Source organism: Schistocerca americana, chromosome 6 (genome assembly GCF_021461395.2).
Source record: "Schistocerca americana isolate TAMUIC-IGC-003095 chromosome 6, iqSchAmer2.1, whole genome shotgun sequence".
Lineage (NCBI taxonomy): Eukaryota > Metazoa > Arthropoda > Insecta > Orthoptera > Acrididae > Schistocerca > Schistocerca americana.
The window spans coordinates 435,649,901-435,668,197 of NC_060124.1; the positions used below are offsets into that span (position 1 = coordinate 435,649,901).

General features: G+C 41.3%; 1 protein-coding gene across 4 annotated transcripts in view; it reads right to left on the minus strand.

Annotated features, from left to right (window-relative positions):
- LOC124619528 (protein Spindly-like) overlaps window positions 1–18,297 on the minus strand; it is a 125,739-nt gene that overhangs the window by 58,893 nt on the left and 48,549 nt on the right. For all 4 annotated transcript variants that reach the window (XM_047145979.1, XM_047145980.1, XM_047145978.1 and 1 more), the window contains exons 3-4: window positions 15,924–16,058; window positions 13,931–14,110 (exon numbers count right to left, since the gene is read on the minus strand). In XM_047145979.1, coding sequence (XP_047001935.1) covers window positions 13,931–14,110; window positions 15,924–16,058 — 315 coding nt within the window. The remainder of the gene's footprint in view (window positions 1–13,930; window positions 14,111–15,923; window positions 16,059–18,297) is intronic.

Genomic DNA, 18,297 nt, shown 5'->3' on the forward strand with positions numbered 1-18,297 from the left:
TGCCACACCTGAGTGCACTTACCCACCGAGCAACTGTTCGGTATGGTAGAGCAGTGTGTCGTCCTGCTTCCAAATGCTCTTCGTGTCATTGTCATGCTTTCCTTCTGTGGTTACCTGCAATCTTTTTGTAAGAGCACTGTTGAAGTCAGATAACATCCATCCTAAATGGCTGCTCAACTCCCACTTTTTGTCTCTCTTCACACTTCATTCTCCTCATAAGCGTTGCCATCTAGCATAACCAGTGTGTATACATGGACAAGGAAAAAAAATTCCTTGATTATTCCCGGATAAAAACACACTTTCTCTAGGGTGAAAATACACTTTCAAATGACAGTATTCTTTTCCTCGGAACTGTAAAACTTATCAATCCTTTGAATAGCTATCTATACAAGGGTGAGGTACTTGAGGGCAATATTATGGAAATGGAAGAGGGTGTGTGAAGAAAAATGTATGAGACAGGCGAAATACCCTCAAACTTCAAGAAGAATATAATAATTCCAATCCCAAAGAAAGCAGGTGTTGACAGACGTGAAAATTACCGAACTATCAGTTTAAACACTCATGGCTGCAAAATAATAACACGAATTCTTCACAGACAAATGGAAAAACTGGTAGAAGCCAACCTCGGGGAAGATCAGTTTGGATTCCGTAGAACTATTGGAACACGTAAGGCAATACTGACCCTACGACTTATCTTAGAAGCTAGATTAAAGAAAGGTAAACCTAAGTTTCTAGCATTTGTAGACTTAGAGAAAGCTTTTGACAATATTGACTGGAATACTATCTTTCAAATTCTGAAGGTGGCAGGGATAAAATACAGAGAGCGAAAAGCTATTTACAATTTGTACAGAAAGCAGATGGGAGTTGAGGGACATGAAAGGGAAGCAGTGGTTGGGAAGGGAGTGGGACAGGGTTGTAGTCTCTCCCCGATGTTATTCAATCTGTATATTGAGCAAGCAGTAAAGGAAACAAAAGAAAAATTCGGAGTAGGTATTAAAATCCATGGAGAAGAAATAAAAGCTTTGAGGTTTGCTGATGAAATTGTAATTCTGTCAGAGACAGCAAAGGATTTTGAAGAGCAGTTGAACGGAATGGATAGTGTCTTGAAAGGAGGATATAAGATGAACATCAACAAAAGCAAAACGAGGATAATGGAATGTAGTCGAATTAAGCAGGGTGATGCTGAGGGAATTAGATTAGGAAATGAGACACTTGAAGTAGTAAAGGAGTTTTGCTATTTGGGGAGCAAAATAACTGATGATGGTCGAAGTAGAGAGGATATAAAATGTAGGCTGGCAATGGCAAGGAAACCGTTTCTGAAGAAGATAAATTTGTTAACATCGAGTATAGGTTTAAGTGTCAGGAAGTTGTTTCTGAAAGTATTTATGTGGAGTGTAGTTGTGTATGGAAGTGAAACATGGATGATACATAGTTTAGACAAGAAGAGAATAGAAGCTTTCGAAATGTGGTGCTACAAAAGAATGCTGAAGATTAGATGGGTAGATCACATAACTAATGAGGAGGTATTGAATAGAATTGGGGAGAAGAGGAGTTTGTGGCACAACTTGACAAGAAGGGATCGGTTGGTAGGACATGTTCTGAGGCATCAAGGGATCACCAATTTAGTATTGGAGGGCAGCGTGGAGGGTGAAAATCGTAGAAGGAGACCAAGAGATGAATACACTAAGCAGATTCAGAAGGATGTAGGCTGCAGTACGTACTGGGAGATGAAGCAGCTTGCACAGGATAGAGTAGCATGGAGAGCTGCATCAAACCAGTCTCAGGACTGAAGACCACAACAACACCACCTCCAACAACATAAATGTCTGATCTTCTGAGCTCAAAATTTTTCTAAATGGTCATCCTGAAAGAGTTGATTTTTTAAATGAGAGGCAAATGCTCTGTGATTTAAGAAATTCATTGGACATTCTCACACATAGTTCAGCTTGCATTAAAGGAATTTTACTTTGAAAGTAACACTTTTCAAACAACCTTTCGCAATATTTTCCTGTGACCTGTTAGAAATAGGTTCGCTTCAGCAGTTGCCAGAGAGAGCCAGGTAACACGCATCACCGCACTTGCACAGCTACGATGCTGCAGGAAGCCCGTATGCTCATATGAGTAAAACATTAAAAGATCTTACATTACGTCATAAAAGAAACAAGACATCAGAGGATACTCCAAGAGAATCGGAATTTCGTGATCCATACTAAAAGGCGTAATTCGGCTTCTGTGCACATTCGTATGTAAGTTTTCTTTGAGTACAGTAATGTTTTATCTCATGTTTGATTCTTTATTTACACTAGGCTGCTTTACAGTCTCACTGAGGCCGAAATCTAATCTTACCTCTCTGGTCAGGGTGCCATTGCCATTCATCTTGTAATGAAAAAGGTAGATTCCTCCTTAGTACCTACCCGCACTCTTGTTCTCACCTTTGATAGAGTGGTGCGTCATTCCATGCTCAAGCAGGCTGTGAAATTATCACTGTCCAGCCATACATTCCGAACCTGATGCATGGCTACCAGTGTCATTGTTTTAACTACTGTAGAATCTCTTGCCGACACCCAGCCAAATTTGTCACCTGTGGCAGGGATGGGCCATACGTGCCACAAAATGGAAATGTCCACTTGAAATGCACCGAACAATTGAAACTAGCCAATCGTGTGGAATTAAACACTTCGATTCAGTGGAGAAGATTAGTAAAAGCCAAATTTCTTCGGCAAACCAGCAAAAATAATTTCATTTTTCTGCAAGGCGATTAACGCTTGACTGTCAGAAAGGTGGAAATAAAATAACATTTGAAACTAATAACACATATTAGCTTTCCGTAATTATGTGAATGTATTTTAATCCACTTCACAGCTCCGGGCCACAGAAATCCGTTTTGTTTTCATGTGACGTGAGAGCAATCAGCCCAGGATCTATGATATATCCAAACGGGGGCAATACTAGATAGTGGTGCGCACCATCCCCAACCCCTGGTGCTTTTGACGTAGGACGCCAGAAATTAAAAAATCTATTTTTCACAAATATGTTCATTTTGTAGCACACATCTTTCTGTAGAGTCTGATACATAAAACGTGTGTTCGAGGAAATGTACAAAATATTATTTGATACCAAGTATGCGAAAGTGCAGTGCCACGCCTCTTCTCAAACCATTCTTCTATTGCACGTCACTGTATTTCGCTCTGTGGAATTCAAACATGTAATATTTTGTAATGGATGCCATCAAACTATATTCAGAACAGTGGAAATTAAAATATCCTGTGGTGCCTCTCCTGCTCCCACTCGGCCGGTTTGACATCCTGCCCCTCTTAAAAACTCGCAGTTAATACAAGTAGCAAAAATGGAGGGAGGCAGCTGCCCAATAAGTTGAAGGAAGTCTGCCCTGGTGACAGCAAAATGATGGAGAGACATATATAGTACAGAGGGATAAAGTCAGGTGGGGAAGGAAAAGGTGAACTACCATAGCTTGAAGATTGGTAGTCAGCGAGATGGGTTGACTATGAATGTCATCCCATATGAGCAGCATGATGCCCCCATGAGAGGAAATGCCAACCTCAGGGGGAAGGCCAAAATTAATCTGTAAGACATGTGAAAGCTCAAAGCGATCATGAGGGCGCAATTTCGTTTCCTGAAGGCAGAGTACAAGGGCATGCTGTGACACAAGAAGCTGCCGAATGACAGCTGGGGAAGAGGAGCTACTACAGGGCACAGAAGCAGGAGGACCCTGCTCCATTGGATCCACAAAAGCATCGGCTTGCTTGTGTGGTCGGTCTGTGGAGTCCGACAAAAAACAGTTGTTGATGCGCAGCAGTGACACGGAGGCTGGCCGGGCGAAGGTATCAAGTGCAGACACCATCAGAGAATCTTCAAGGTGTCAAAGGAGAAGACAGACTGCCTTTGGAGGACTTCTTCAAGCCTTTCCAGTTAGATGAAGACTATGGTGTTGTTTGGCTGGAGGGACAGGGAAGTCTTCACAGGAGTACTACTCCTGTCCTTTCCTGCCTACTGGTTGTGTAGCTGGTGGCTTCGCCCCTTGAGGCAAGAGTTTGATGGCTTTTTGCACAGCTGGACAGGGGGATGGTGATGCTACCTTGACACTGGGCTATTTCATGACCTCAGAGCTGAATTGCAGGTTGCATGGCCATGTACTTCATGGAGCGAGGGGCATCAACAACAGAACAATAGGTACCAGATGGGAGAACACAGGGTTTGCAACTAGCCAATAACTTGCGAGCAACTGGATAAGGCACCTTTTCCTTTACTCGGATCTCTTCTACAGCCTGCTCATCAATATACACTGGACAATCCAGAGAGGAGGTGGCATGGTCGTCATTGCAGTTGATACAGCGGGGAGAAGGTGGTGGACAATCGCCTTCATGCGCCTCCCTACCACAGGTGCAAATTTGGCTGGGTGTCGACAAGACATTCTAGAGTAGTTAAAACGATGACACTGGTAACAGCGCATCAGGTTCAGAATGTACGGCCAGACAGTGATAATTTCATAGCCTGCTTTGAGCATGGACAGAAGCACCACTCTATCAAAGGTGAGAACAAGAGTGCGGGTAGGCACTAAGGAGGAATCTACCTTTTTCATTACAAGATGAATGGCAATGGCACCCTGACCAGAGAGGTAAGATTAGATTTCGGCCTCAGTGACACCGTAAAGCAGCCTAGTGTAAATAACACCACGGGAAGAATTCAAAGTTCAGTGGGCCTCGACACAAACAGGGTAACTGTGGAGAAACGAGGCAGCAAGCAGTAGTTGCGTATGAGAATCAGAAATGGTCTCCAAAAGAAAGCGCCATTCCGCAAACGAGAGCAAGATTTCACAGGGCCAGCAATTGCATCTACACCTTTCTGAATAATAAACTGATTTATCATGGTGAAGGACTGACCATCTTCAGTACATGAGACCACGAGGAACCGTGGTGCAGTGGGGAGGGTCTTTGAATCATTTGCCTCATTGCGTTTACACCTTGTATTAGTGGTGTGGGAAGATGATTGACTCATCGTGAGGAAATCCCCCATGATTGCCAGCATCTCTGACTGCATGCTCCTTCCAACTGGGGGCCCCTTTCACAAGAGGGTGCACCTGTCTTAGGTGATTGTTCAAACCTCAGGTCACCCCTCCCAAACACCTCATGGAGGGACCAATTGGCAGTTTGGGAAGGATACAGCTCAGGCAATCACCCTTCTCTGGGCCTGGCCTATACCAGAGGATAGGTGTGAGCCCTAGCTGTTGACTCAGGGCTGGGAATTGTGTGTTACCCAGTCACCTGTTATGCATTAGATGCATGTGCTGTTCTTCAGGACTGCACAGGGAGGAAGAAGAAAAAAGAGGAATGAGAGGAGAAAGGGGGAAAACAACAACAAAAACAACAACAACAACAAGAACAACAAAGGTGAGACTATTCGCATGTCACCGACATAATGCAGAACATTCCCAAGAATACCCCAGACATGTTCCCCAAGGGAGGGGAAAAAGAATAGTAAGACGATAGACATGCAGCATGGAAAGGAAAAAATGCTGCAAAGGCTGGGGCCTCGTGGTAGACAAGAACGAACCAGCCAAAGAGTGGCGAGCCCCCTGGGGGGGACGACATTGAGAATGTTCATTATCTGCATCTGAGAGAAGCTCTGTAACGCAAAGAATGAAACTTCTCCACATTTTCAATATTTGGAGGAGACATTAACAACCCCGAATATTTTAGCAAACTTGACCTAGTACTGCAGTGTACAAAATAGGAATTTCAAAATAGCTGTGGTAGGATGTTTCCTTATCAGCAAATGGATGGGGAGTTTTGAGCAATAATATATGAGAATAGACCAGTTTTCTACCGAATGATGTGGATTTTGCTGCCACTACGAAAGTGTGGTAGAAATGTGATATATATGGGCCCAACTAATTGATGGAACTAGTGTCAAATGAAAATAATAAGGACTATTTGATGTCATGGCTGGTTGGTTGGTTTAAGAGGGGGGAAGGGACCAATCTACGAGGTCATCCGTCCCTTGTTCCTAATAAAACAATGCCACAGGTATGAGAATAAAACAGACAAAACATATAACACAAAAAGGAAAGAAAGGAAAAACCACAAGAACTAAGGAAAGGCAATGAACCCTAAAAGGTACAAAAGAGGACAAGAAAAAAAACAGAGATACTAGAATCAGAAGAGATTATAACAAGAAAGCAGATTACAGTGGCTGGCCAACCATGAGGATAAAAAGGAGAAGGCAACCACTCTACAACACATTAAAACTTCCACCCTAAAAGCACTAGGGTGGAGGACACAGAGGGACAAAGGACATGCACTAAAACCTACACAGAAGTATAAAACCCACTGTCACAGATAAAACACGAAACTAAAGCTGCTGCTGAGGCATCGTCACCCAACACTGAATGTAGGGACCTGGGAAAGGTGAAAGTCCGCCGAAGAGCGGCTAAAAGTGGGCAGCACAGCAAGAGGTGGACAACTGTCATTTGGGAGTGACAGCGACACAGAGGTGAGTCCTCACGATGGAGTAGGTAACCATGCGTTAGCTATGTATGGCCAATGCAGAGCCAGCACAGGACAACTGATTCCCTGTGAGAGAGGACCGCATGGAAGACTTCCACACATTTGTCTTCTCCTTAATTATACGCAACTTGTTGTGCGTACTGTTATGCCATTCTGTCTCCCAAAGCCTGAAAACCCTGTGGCATAAGACAGAACGCAGGTCAGCTTCAGAGATGCCCATCTCCAGAAGCGGTTTCCACGTCGCCTGTTTGGCCAGCCTGTCGCCAAGTTCATTGTCTGGGATTCCAATGTGTCCAGGGACCACACAAACACCACTGAATGACAGGACCATTCCAGGGCATAGATTGACTACTGGATGGACGCTACCAGCAGATGGCGAGGGTAGCACTGGTTGATAGCTTGTAGGCTGCTCAATGAGACAGCACACAGCAGAAATGACGCGCCAGGGCATGAGCTGATGTTCTCAAGAGCACGAGATATGGCCGCCAGCTCTGCAGTGAAACACTGCAGCCATCAGACAAGGAGTGCTGTTCAATATGTCCTCAATGAACATACGCAAAGTCTATGTCACCATCAGCCATAGAGCCGTCGGTGTAAACCATTTCAGAGCTCCGCAACACGTCAAGAATTGAGAGCAAGTGACAGCGGAGAGCCGCACGGTTAATGGAGTCCTTAGGGCCACGTGAAAGGTCCAGATGAAGTTGGGGCCGAGGCGCACACCATGGAGGCATACGTGAACGGACAGCACATATACGTGGTAAAGTGAAGGACTCCTTTCTGGAGAGAAGGGATCGCACGCAAACCGCAGTCGTTGGCCCCGACCTGGGCTGCCGATGCAAGAAATGGACTGTCGGTAGTCAAACCCCGCAGTGGTGCACAGGGCGAGTAAATGCAATGCTGAGGGCACCGCCAAACCATAAAACACACTATGATAGTAAATTTGGGATTCAACTGCAGCAGCGCAGAGCTGCAGCAGTGTAGAGCGATCTGCACCCCAATTGGTGTTGCTCAGGCAACGGACGGCACCGAGGTGTTGCCAGCACTTCTGGTTAAGCTGACAAAGATGAGGAAGCCAAGTCAATCGAGCATTACAAACCGGTCAAAAGAATCGATATCATGAAGGTAAAGTCCAGATGAACGGTACAACGCCGACAGAAGTGCATGACACACGACTTTGTGGCTGAAAACTGGAGGCCGTAGGCTAGAGCCCATGACTGCACCTTGTGGATGGCTCCCTGTAGGTGATGCTCAGCAACACCAGTACTGGAGCAGCAGCAGAAGTCATCTGCAAATAGAGAAGGTGACACGGAGGAACCGACAGCGGCTGCTAGACTGTTAATGGCCACTAAAAATAGACACACACTCAATACAGAGCCTTGCGGGACTCCATTCTCTTGGATATGGATGCAACTATGGGAGGCACCAACTTGGACACAGAATTGATGTGATGAAAATGTAGATAACTAGCTGAGTAGGTTAAAGAATAACATTCACAGAAATAAGTCCAATTATCAACAGAAAATAAAATAACTTCACACTCAGAAGTTTCCTATAGAATACACCATGGCAGTGAAATTCAAATAGTCCATAGATGATACTAAAGACTCAGAAAGTGTAGACTTTGCTAGAAGGCAAGCGAGTTTTTATCAACAATCCAAAGCAGAAAAAAGAGAGAGAGGAGAGACACCACACACACACACACACACACACACACACACACACACACACACACACACGGAATATAAACTGGCAACTCCAGTGATGATGAATGATGTAAATGTTGTGATTTCATGAAAATTTGGATATGCTGTCAATTAAACGTATTTACATCAAACTTCTTGCAATAAAAATTTACAATGTGCATGACCTAGTTTTTTTCTCAAAATCTCAACTACGAGACAACTTTTCTCTATCGAAGCAACCACTGAACCCTGAGAGGTAAGTATCATTACAGCTGTAACTTTCAAAGATTTATGACATTTTAATAAATATAATAATTCTTGTGTGTAATAGACAAAGCAGAAGCACGTAACAATATGGACAGACAGGTCTCTCTCTCTCTCTCTCTCTCTCTCTCTCTCTCTCTCTCTCTCTCTCTCTCTCTCCACATATATAAAGCATAAGGTAAGTATATGATACGAGATAAAATTCAGTAATATGTTCAGTATCTTACGTAGTACCAATTGGCAACATTTTTGTACAAAGAAAATGAATGGTGTTCCATACTAACTCGTGGGTGCTGAATTCAAAAATGAAATAATTTTTTGGACATCACATTTAGTTCTGTGACACGCCACCACTTGTCTATCAAAATCCTTGGAAATGCTGTATATTGATCATTCTTCTGTGGCTTAATTTAAATAATCTGCAGATTAAAAATAATCCAAATATGTACAGGGAACTGCCACACCTGACACACAGTTCAGATCTGGAAATGAAGGGGACTTGGAAGCACTGCTGATGAGTCATGCTTGAACATATAGAAACATGTTGTGCTTGTTGCCACTTGCACCTAGGCATTGAGAATTCTGATGATTGTTGAAGTAACTGCCCATTCCAAGTTTGCAGAGCTTTGCATTTTGGGTTAATCCAGATAAAGAAATGACTCATGCCTATGTAAATTGTGTATTTTCACCCATGTATGAACAATCAGATATATTGATACATCTCATAGGACCTGAAGATGGCGTTATGGATGTCTCAGTACAGTAACTTCTCAAAACACACGTTTGTTTCGTGATTTTCCTTGGTAAATACTTGACTGGTCACTGTCCTGTAACCACAGATAAACACAGGTATAGCAGAGATGTTGAGTCACAGGCAGGCATAACAAAAATATTGATAAACAAGTCAGCTATCGGCCAGAAAGCCTTCTTCTGAAGTACAGAATACACACACACACATACACACACAAAAGTAAACGCAGCTCACTCACAAAAGACCAGCTGCTGCTCAGGCCAGACTGTTAGCAACTGTGAATGATGGAAGAAGCAATTTGAGTCATGGGGATAGCTGAGGCAAGGAGGAGTAGGGAGAGCAGAGTACAAGTTGGGGACGATAAAGTGCTGCTTGTGGGAGCAAACAGGGAAGAGGTGGAAAGAGGCTAGGGCTGACAAGTACAGTCAAAAAGTTAGGCAGGGGGCAGGGTGCATCCAGGAAAGGAGCGAAGTGAAAAGACTATGGGCAGGGTAGGGCAGACAAAGTTCAGTGACTAAGAGTTCCCACCTGTGCAATACAGAAAAGCTGGAATTGGTAGGAAGAATTCAGATGGCACAGGCTACAAAGCAGTCATTCAAATGAAGAATGTCATCCATCCCTACACAACTCCTAGTCTCATGGCTCATATTCCTGTAATAGATTTAGATGCAAGACCTGTCCCACTCATCCTCCCACCATCACCTACTCCAGTCCAGTCAGTCAGTTACAGTCATCACCTGTCCCATCAAAGGCACGGCTACATGTGAAATGAATCACGTGATTTACAAGCCAAATTGCAACTGCAGTGCTTTGTTCTATGTGGGCATGGCGACCAATAAGCTGTTAGTCTGCATGAAAGGTCACTGACAAACTGTAGCCAAGAAACAGCTGAACGACAGTTGCTAAGCACACTGCTCAACTATTACTTTGTTTTAATGACTTCTTCACACCTTTTGCCATCTGGATCCTTTCTATCAATATCAGCTTTTCTGAATTGTAATATATCCTATGTTCCCGTAAACCACCTGGCTTCAACCTTCATTAGTCATTGTTGTTCTGCCACCTATCCCCTTCCCTGTTCCCACTGCACAGCCTTGTACTCCACAAGCACATCCACAGTTTTTACTTCTCTCTTTTTTTGTCCCCCTCACGCTCCATCTAACCTGCAGATTGCATTTAGCTGCCCTACCTCCTCTCCATCTAATCCCTGTATGCTCCCACAAACAGCACTTTAATATCCTCCAACCATACCCTGCTCTTACCCCCCCCCCCCCCCCCCCCTCTCCACCCAAGCCTCCTACTTACGCCCCCACTATCCAGACTGCTTCTCCTGTCAAGGGCAGTTGCTCACAGCCTGGCTTCAGCTGCCAGAAACTGTGGTTATGTGTGTGAGAGTTACATTTGTGTGAGTGAGTCTGTGCACAGTTCGTCTATTTCTGAAGAAGGCCGTCTGGCTGAAAGCTTACACGTTCAGTAGCCCTTTTGTTGTGTCTGTCTGTAATTCAATTTCTCCGCTATATAGTGAGCAGTAATCCATTCTTCTCATAATACTGTCATCATTCCATCCTGGACTTTCCATCATTTTATTCTGTTTTTGCTCTGCTACTCTCAACTTCAATTCCAGTCTCGTTTATGAGTGTCTGGTCACAAACCTCGGTGTCACTAACAGCCTTTACATATGACCAGAATATCTATGGGTTTTGTAAAATATCATTTGAAAATATTCTGCTACAGTAGTCATTGAAGGCTTCATTTACTACTGTCTTGATTGCCAGACAATTTCATATAGCACCTCTCTGTCTATAGCCCTATGCTTTATTTTATACCTTTTATGCAGTAATCTCTGTTTCTTTATAAGTTTATTTACAGTGACTGTATACTATGGGACACCTGCCGCACTGTGATCTGTCCTACTGGGTGGATATCTGTCCAATGCATGACTGATTATTTTTTTAAACTTGAGCCATAGTGCCTCTACATGGTCCTGTCCTGAGCTAAAAGATTCAGATGCCTCACTGAGGTACAACATTACTGTTTCTCTGTCTATTTTGTTGAACATATAAATCTTTCTGCCTGTTTAAGTTGTCCTTCACATTTTGGTATTCATTGTTACTAGAAGTGCCTCATGGTCACTGATACCAGTTTCAATGTGGACTCCTTCAAAGAAGTCGGGTCTGTTTGTTGCCTAATATATAATGTATTTCCATCACAAGTGGGGTTCTGAATTACCTGTAGTTTTCAGAGAAGGCATTTAATAATGTTTCACAAGATGTCTTGTCATGGTCACCACTAGCAAAACTATAATTATCCCAATTGATCATTGCGATATTAAAGTCTCCTTCAATGATTACAGCATTATTGGGAACTTATGTACAAACTGAAGTTCTCTGTAAACTTTTTCATTATACTGAATGAACATGTGTTGCTGGATAAAAGGACCCTATTAGAATTTTTTGCTTACCCTTGATACTGAGTGTCCAAACAATCTCACATCCAGCTTAAACTTCTATGTTTATGGTTCTGAGGTTCTTGTCTCCTGCAAGAGGTACACCACTTCCATTTCTTGTTTCCCTATCCTTCCGGCATACTCTTAGATTTTATGCAAAGATCTCACTACTGTAGACTTCAGATTTTAACCAGCTTACTGTGCTTAACATTATGTGAGATTCAGTGGTTTTAGAAGGGCTTTGAACTCTGGCACTATGAGGTGGCATGATTATGGTTTTTAGTCTAAGAGGAAAGACATGACAGCACACATAACCGATGTCCACAGCAGCTTGAAAACGATGCAGTGCTACACGTTAACATATTCATATAACAAACAGGGCTAACCACGTATTATGGACTATTACATTTACAAAAGGTGTTTCTGATATTAGGGAATAGGTAGAATAGGTAGTACTTCGTAGATCCCAACTTTATATCCCATAGCCTCATTTTTTTTTTTTTTTTTTTTTTTTTTTTTTTTTTTTTTTTTTTTGTCCATTTCTACCACCTACAGGAATCACAATATTGTTTTACTACTTGCTTGCTAAAACATACCTTATTTCTAAACTGATATGAGCATTGTAAATGGAAGATTATTTTCAACACACTATATATATAAACAGTGTAACTGGACTGAAAACACATTAACACAGCACCATCTATTTGACCACATCCTTCTAAGTTCCTGCCACTCTTTCTTTGCTGTATTCCCTTTTACAGCGTATCTTCAAGCTTTTCTGTCCCTTTTCCACAAATTCCATTTTTCTCACTTTTACTTTTTTAAATTGCCATTTTGTCTTTTACTAGTTTAACCTTAAGTCTACACTTATTTTCTAGTTACTCTCTCATTATTTTTCCCTTTCAATTTATCCCCACACACTTGTGCTGCTCTGTAGCCTCTCCATCTCTAATCACATTGTTACTCCACCCTACCTAAGTCCTGCTATTTCTTTTCCTACCAATTTCCTCAATACAAATCCATAAAACTGCCTATGGACACTCTTTCCTTCATTTTCATCCATTGGTTTACCCTTGAAAAGATTAATCTCTTTCTAATTATTGTCCCACTATTTCCCCTTAGTTGAGGTATAAATGCAGCAACTGACAATGACTGCTCGCTTACCAATCTAGCTCCATCTGACCCACAGGCAATTTGTAATAACAAAAATTTTCAGTAAAGTGGGATAGCAACCATTCATTCTGCACTAATGGTATCAGTTAAGTATGTGCCCTAAACATCCACATAACACCAACATAGTAAACGTGCATTTGTTCTTTACACTTCACAGTGGTTCCAAATAAATTGTGATCTGAAATAGGTTGGGACGTACCACGCATCTCCAACAATCCATTTGTGTGTATTTTATGGTCGCCGTAAATTATAAACTTTACCTTCTTGCACTTTGAAGTAGTCACAGAAGTATTGTGTCCCAGGTATCAGACTTTTTTCCCCTGTTGCAATGCCTGTGTCAGATTGGAAAGTTATTTCAAAAACCAGCTATTGCTGAATGATTTCGGACTCTCCTACTTTGCTACAAATGTATTCATTTTCTGTTACAAACAAGTACACCGCCTTTTTTACAGCTGCTTACACTCCAAAATATACAACATTTGCCTTGTACAATGTGTATTGTATATTCTGGCTGTCAACCAATGACTGACTTACATTTTATTGAAAGGGTAAGGCGTAACACACCACTTGAAGCCAAAGAAATCTGTTACACCTCAAGGTGTTGGTTATTTACTTATTCTATTGTCTTATACTGCTCTTTTTGTAATGTGCCTTTTGTACAGCAGCAGCATCTTTTCTTCTATCTTTAATAGTTAGACTATGCGTTGGTGACATCGTGGAGTACACTGTAAAAAAGATGTTTGTATTTTGCAGCATTGCAGCATGAAGGTAGTTGAAACGTATGTAACACTAAACAAATCTCTTTGGAAACAACATTTTCCAAGATAATGTGCTACTCTCATACCGAGTGTGTAAGGTAATAAGACTTATTTAATATGCACAACTATAAACTAGTGAAAAAATTTCGCTATAGAAGACTGGCAAATATCATCAAAATTGATGAAATAATTCTCGGGTGAACAGCCTGCTGTGAGTGTCTTTTGTACACTCACACCAGGCTGTTCACCCGAGATTTATTTCATCATGAAATACGAATGGAGAAATTGAAGAATCACATCATCAAAATTATTTCATTATTACTACTACTTACTTCCACATTTTCTTTGGATGCATTGTATTCATCAATCTTCAGAGCCAGTTTTGATTGTAATTCAGAAATCTGGGTTAAAAGTTCATTTCTTACATTTTCCAGGTGAGTATTCTGTGTCTGAAATTCTTCATATGTGTTTTGCAACACTAAGTAGGCATTCTCTGCTTCCTGTTTTTCAGCCTGAAACAGACGTTTAACAATCAGCAGCAAGAATGCTGAAACACACTGTAGCCAAATACTGGTTGTTTGTTCTATTTATATGATGACCCTCTGTGTAGCGCAGTAGATGTCAGGCAGCAAGTACTCTGCTGCCCGGCTATCAGATGCCATGTCACCCATCTACTGCTGCGGTAAGAGATGGCTATGTTTAAAATATAAACAAATAAATTTTGTACTCACACATGTATCGCAAGGAGATGCTGGAAATGCCTGCGATTATTTTCCACACATTTCTGACATCTACTCAAGAAACAATTAATCACATGATGTACTTCTCTGAGAGATATTGAATTAACTGATTCACAGATATTAACCTCGAGTTCCTCTGTCGTATGAGGATTTGTTGTGTATACTTTGTCCTTCAGTGTTACCCACAAATAAAAATCACACAGAGTTATATCAGGACTTTAAGCAGGCCACATATTGTTATTAATCACTCTTTCATCGAACACATCATGAATTGCGTGCAAAGAAACATTGGCGGTATGTGCTCTTGTCGAACCCAGTTGAAAAAATGTGAAGTTTCATTCTCTTTCACTCAGTTCATTGGAAAACTGTCACAAAATGTATTACACATATCTTTCACTTGTATCTATGTCATAAAAAAAATAAAAAATAAAAATAAAAACCTGGGCCTATTATTCTGTAATCACTAACTGCACACCACACACCTATTTTCTGATCATGAAGGGGTTCCTCATGAAGCACAAAAAGTCTATCTGCACTCCAATGTCGACAGTTTTTGGAATTAACATACCCATGAAAATGTGATCAAGCCTCGTCTGACAACAGAATGATGTAAAGATCCATTGCACCATCATGCACTTGTTTTAAAACCTATTCGCAAAACTTAACCCTATGCGCAAGATCAGCAAGTCTACGTTCTTGTACTACTGATACTTTAGAGGGCCTTAGCCCAAGCAGCTTAGCCCCTCTTTGTACAGAGGTGCACGATATTTGTGTTTGCTGCAAAAGACGTCTAAGAGACTTCTTAGGGGAATCTTCCAGGCAGTATGCAACGTCATCAAGAAGAGCTCCTGTGAGCACCGTATGCCATTATTTGTGCTTCTTGTCTTTAACAAGTCCCTTTTCACAAAATTTATTCACTAATTTGTGAACTGCGTCAGACTCTGAACTCTAATGCCTCGAAACTTCTGTTGAAACAATCTCCGAACAGTACAAATGACACTGCACACACAAACTGTAAACAAACACTTGTCATGGAACTGAATAATTTGCTCTTGCCATTGTTATGTTCGCAAATTTCATTGTTACATTCATGATGCCTGTTTCACTGTTCTAATGACACTGGTTGAAAAGGCGCATATGTCTGCACGGCCTTCACGCCGTGTGGTGCGGGTAGGGGGGTGGGGATAAAAAAATACCCCGGGCAGGCTGCCATCAGATACATGGAACACCCTGTACATGCATAATGGCATGCACATCCACATGCTTGTGTGGAACAAAAGTAAACTATACAAGTTTCTGAACTCATAAAAGTGCAAACACTGGTTTAATTTGCCATATTACTTCTCATAATGACAGCAAGTAATGAACTGCACAGATCACTCAAGCTGCAGCAGTAAATTCTTTGACTGGAACATTTCTTTCACAAAATTTTTCATGGTACGATATTACTTACAAAATTTTTAACTTTAGTGACAATTTGTCAATATCATATGACATAGATCTTCCTCAGCAAATATTTCAAAACTGCCAATCGAAGGTAGTTTGTACGTGTCAATACAGTGTAGAGACAATGTTAACACCTTACCTGTAATCTTACTAACTCCTCAGAATTGTTAGTAATTACACTGATATGTTGGTCTCCAGTATCTTTTATGCTTGCCGGTTTCAAATCCGATATAACTTCTTGAAGTTCGTGAATAGTTGATTCGAGTTCAACAATCTGAAAATAAATATAGTAAACACTCCACAATAATTATTCCTTAGAAAATGCTACTTTCAAGAAATTATGAAAATAAGGACAAAGTTATGTGTAAATTAGTATTTAAAGTAGTGGTAACTAAAAGGAAACAAAATTACTTAAAATGAGGACAGTGCAATAAACATCTTGTGAAAGTCATAAAAACAAAAGTTCACATCTTCACCACCAAAGACCAGCAGTGGTATCATATTAACTTTTAACCCTTCTCTCATTAGCACTGATGACATACTGCCAAATGGGGAAAAATTGATAAATTTTGGATTTTAAACTTAAATATTTCTGAAACCAATAAAATTAATACACGGTTTTTTTTTCTTCAGATCATGGATATTGAGCTGTAGCAGTAAAATATTTGGTCTTTATTACCTGTTGATCTAATACATTGTAAAATTCTGAAAAAATTCCATCAGTCAACTTCAGCCCACCTGGGGATGAAATTGACAGATTATCTTTTATGCGATAACTGCGGATTATTTATGAATCTAGGTTGACTTTAACTGTTCTGAAACTATGAATAATTCAGAAATACATCAAATCAGGCACAATACTTAACTACTAATTTCACAGTAACCTAAAAATAAAGTTTAAGGACAGAAAAAAATGTGATCACAAATATGTTTTATGAAATTCCAAAGAAACACACACTTATCTTTTACTACTGGCTGACCACCTTGTTTTTTACCTTAACTGCCATGAATCCTATTTACCACGGCTCCTTTGGAAATTTTAAACACTTGGCTAGCATTTTAATGTTTATTTTTCCATTTAAAAATTTATGTCAGGCACAGATCTAAAATATCCACAACTGAATTTCTTCAATCCACCCAATGTACATGTGTCCATCTATACAGTCACCGCATTGCACAAACAGCTCTTACAATCTCAACTGTGTGATACCGTGAACAGAGTTGTGGCATACTTGATAAATTCACAAGTTAACATACAGACACTGACATATGATTCCTCACCTTCTCCTAGTGTAATATGTGACGAAAAAGGTCATGGATGAATGGCTGGATGTCAGTGTGCAACAGACAATATTTCGGCAAGCGACCAAGTTGCTGCTCACATGTGCTGACGAAATGATTGCCTAGGAGGTGGCACACAGTTTATAACTCCGACCCCCCCCCCCCCTTTCTGCTCTGGCATTATATACATAGTCTGCAGGAGGTGCGGGCAGGTGTCCAGCATCTCCTTCCACCAAGTCCTCCATTCGAGGTTTGTGCCCAAGGACATGAGCTGGTGTCGTGTCTGCTGTCGCTCTGCCTGCCCCCGAAGTCTGTCCATTGTGAACTGTATCCTTCCTTTCTTAATACGACTCAATGCAAGTTTTCCAGTCATAATGAGGTGGCCACTATCACAATGATCAGTGGTTCCCTTACTCAAATCTTGATAAATTCTTTAATAACACAGTCCCAGAAGTTAGACGTCTGTGTCAGAACCTTGTAATTTTGTTGTTGGAGTTCCTGGCAGTGATCTTTGACAATAGGCACCAATTCATCTATGTAAGTCACATCAAACTGGCAGACCCATCGTAAAACACACATGTCTAACATTTCAAGAAGGGAGCCCTGGAACCAGCCCAACAGAAACCTTTCTATTTCTTCCAGTAAATCAATGACGCCCAAGTTGTGTGGCCACACGGAAACAGTGATTTCCTCATACATCTGAATTCCACACATCAGAACATCAATTTTACCAGCGAAGTCAAAATGGGTGGAGTGCTGCTGATTCTGGATGTCCTGGTAAAAAGAAGAGGGAATGGCACATCAGGCCACAGCATTTACAATACGAAGAGGCACATTGACCGATACTTACATACGGACAACTGCTACTGCCCAGCACAGAGAAATGGCATAAACAATAGCTTATACCCTGTCTGACAATGAGCCAGAACCAAGAACTTTGACACCTGAGGATTATGACCCAGAAAAACATCTACCACAGTGGCATACACTGTGAGCTGTATGTGCTACACCAACTGTGCAATGGCAGGAACAGAAGAGGAACCTCAGGAGGATGTGGCCATTGCATTTATTCCATTTTGTTGCCCATTATCTGGAAAGATTGGACAAATTCTTTGGAAACATCAAATGAAGACTGTCTTCCGCCCATCAACTAAAGTACTGGCACTACTAGGTAGTATCAAGTATGACATCAGACTATGGAAGTTCAGGGTCTATCATATCCCCAGTTAATG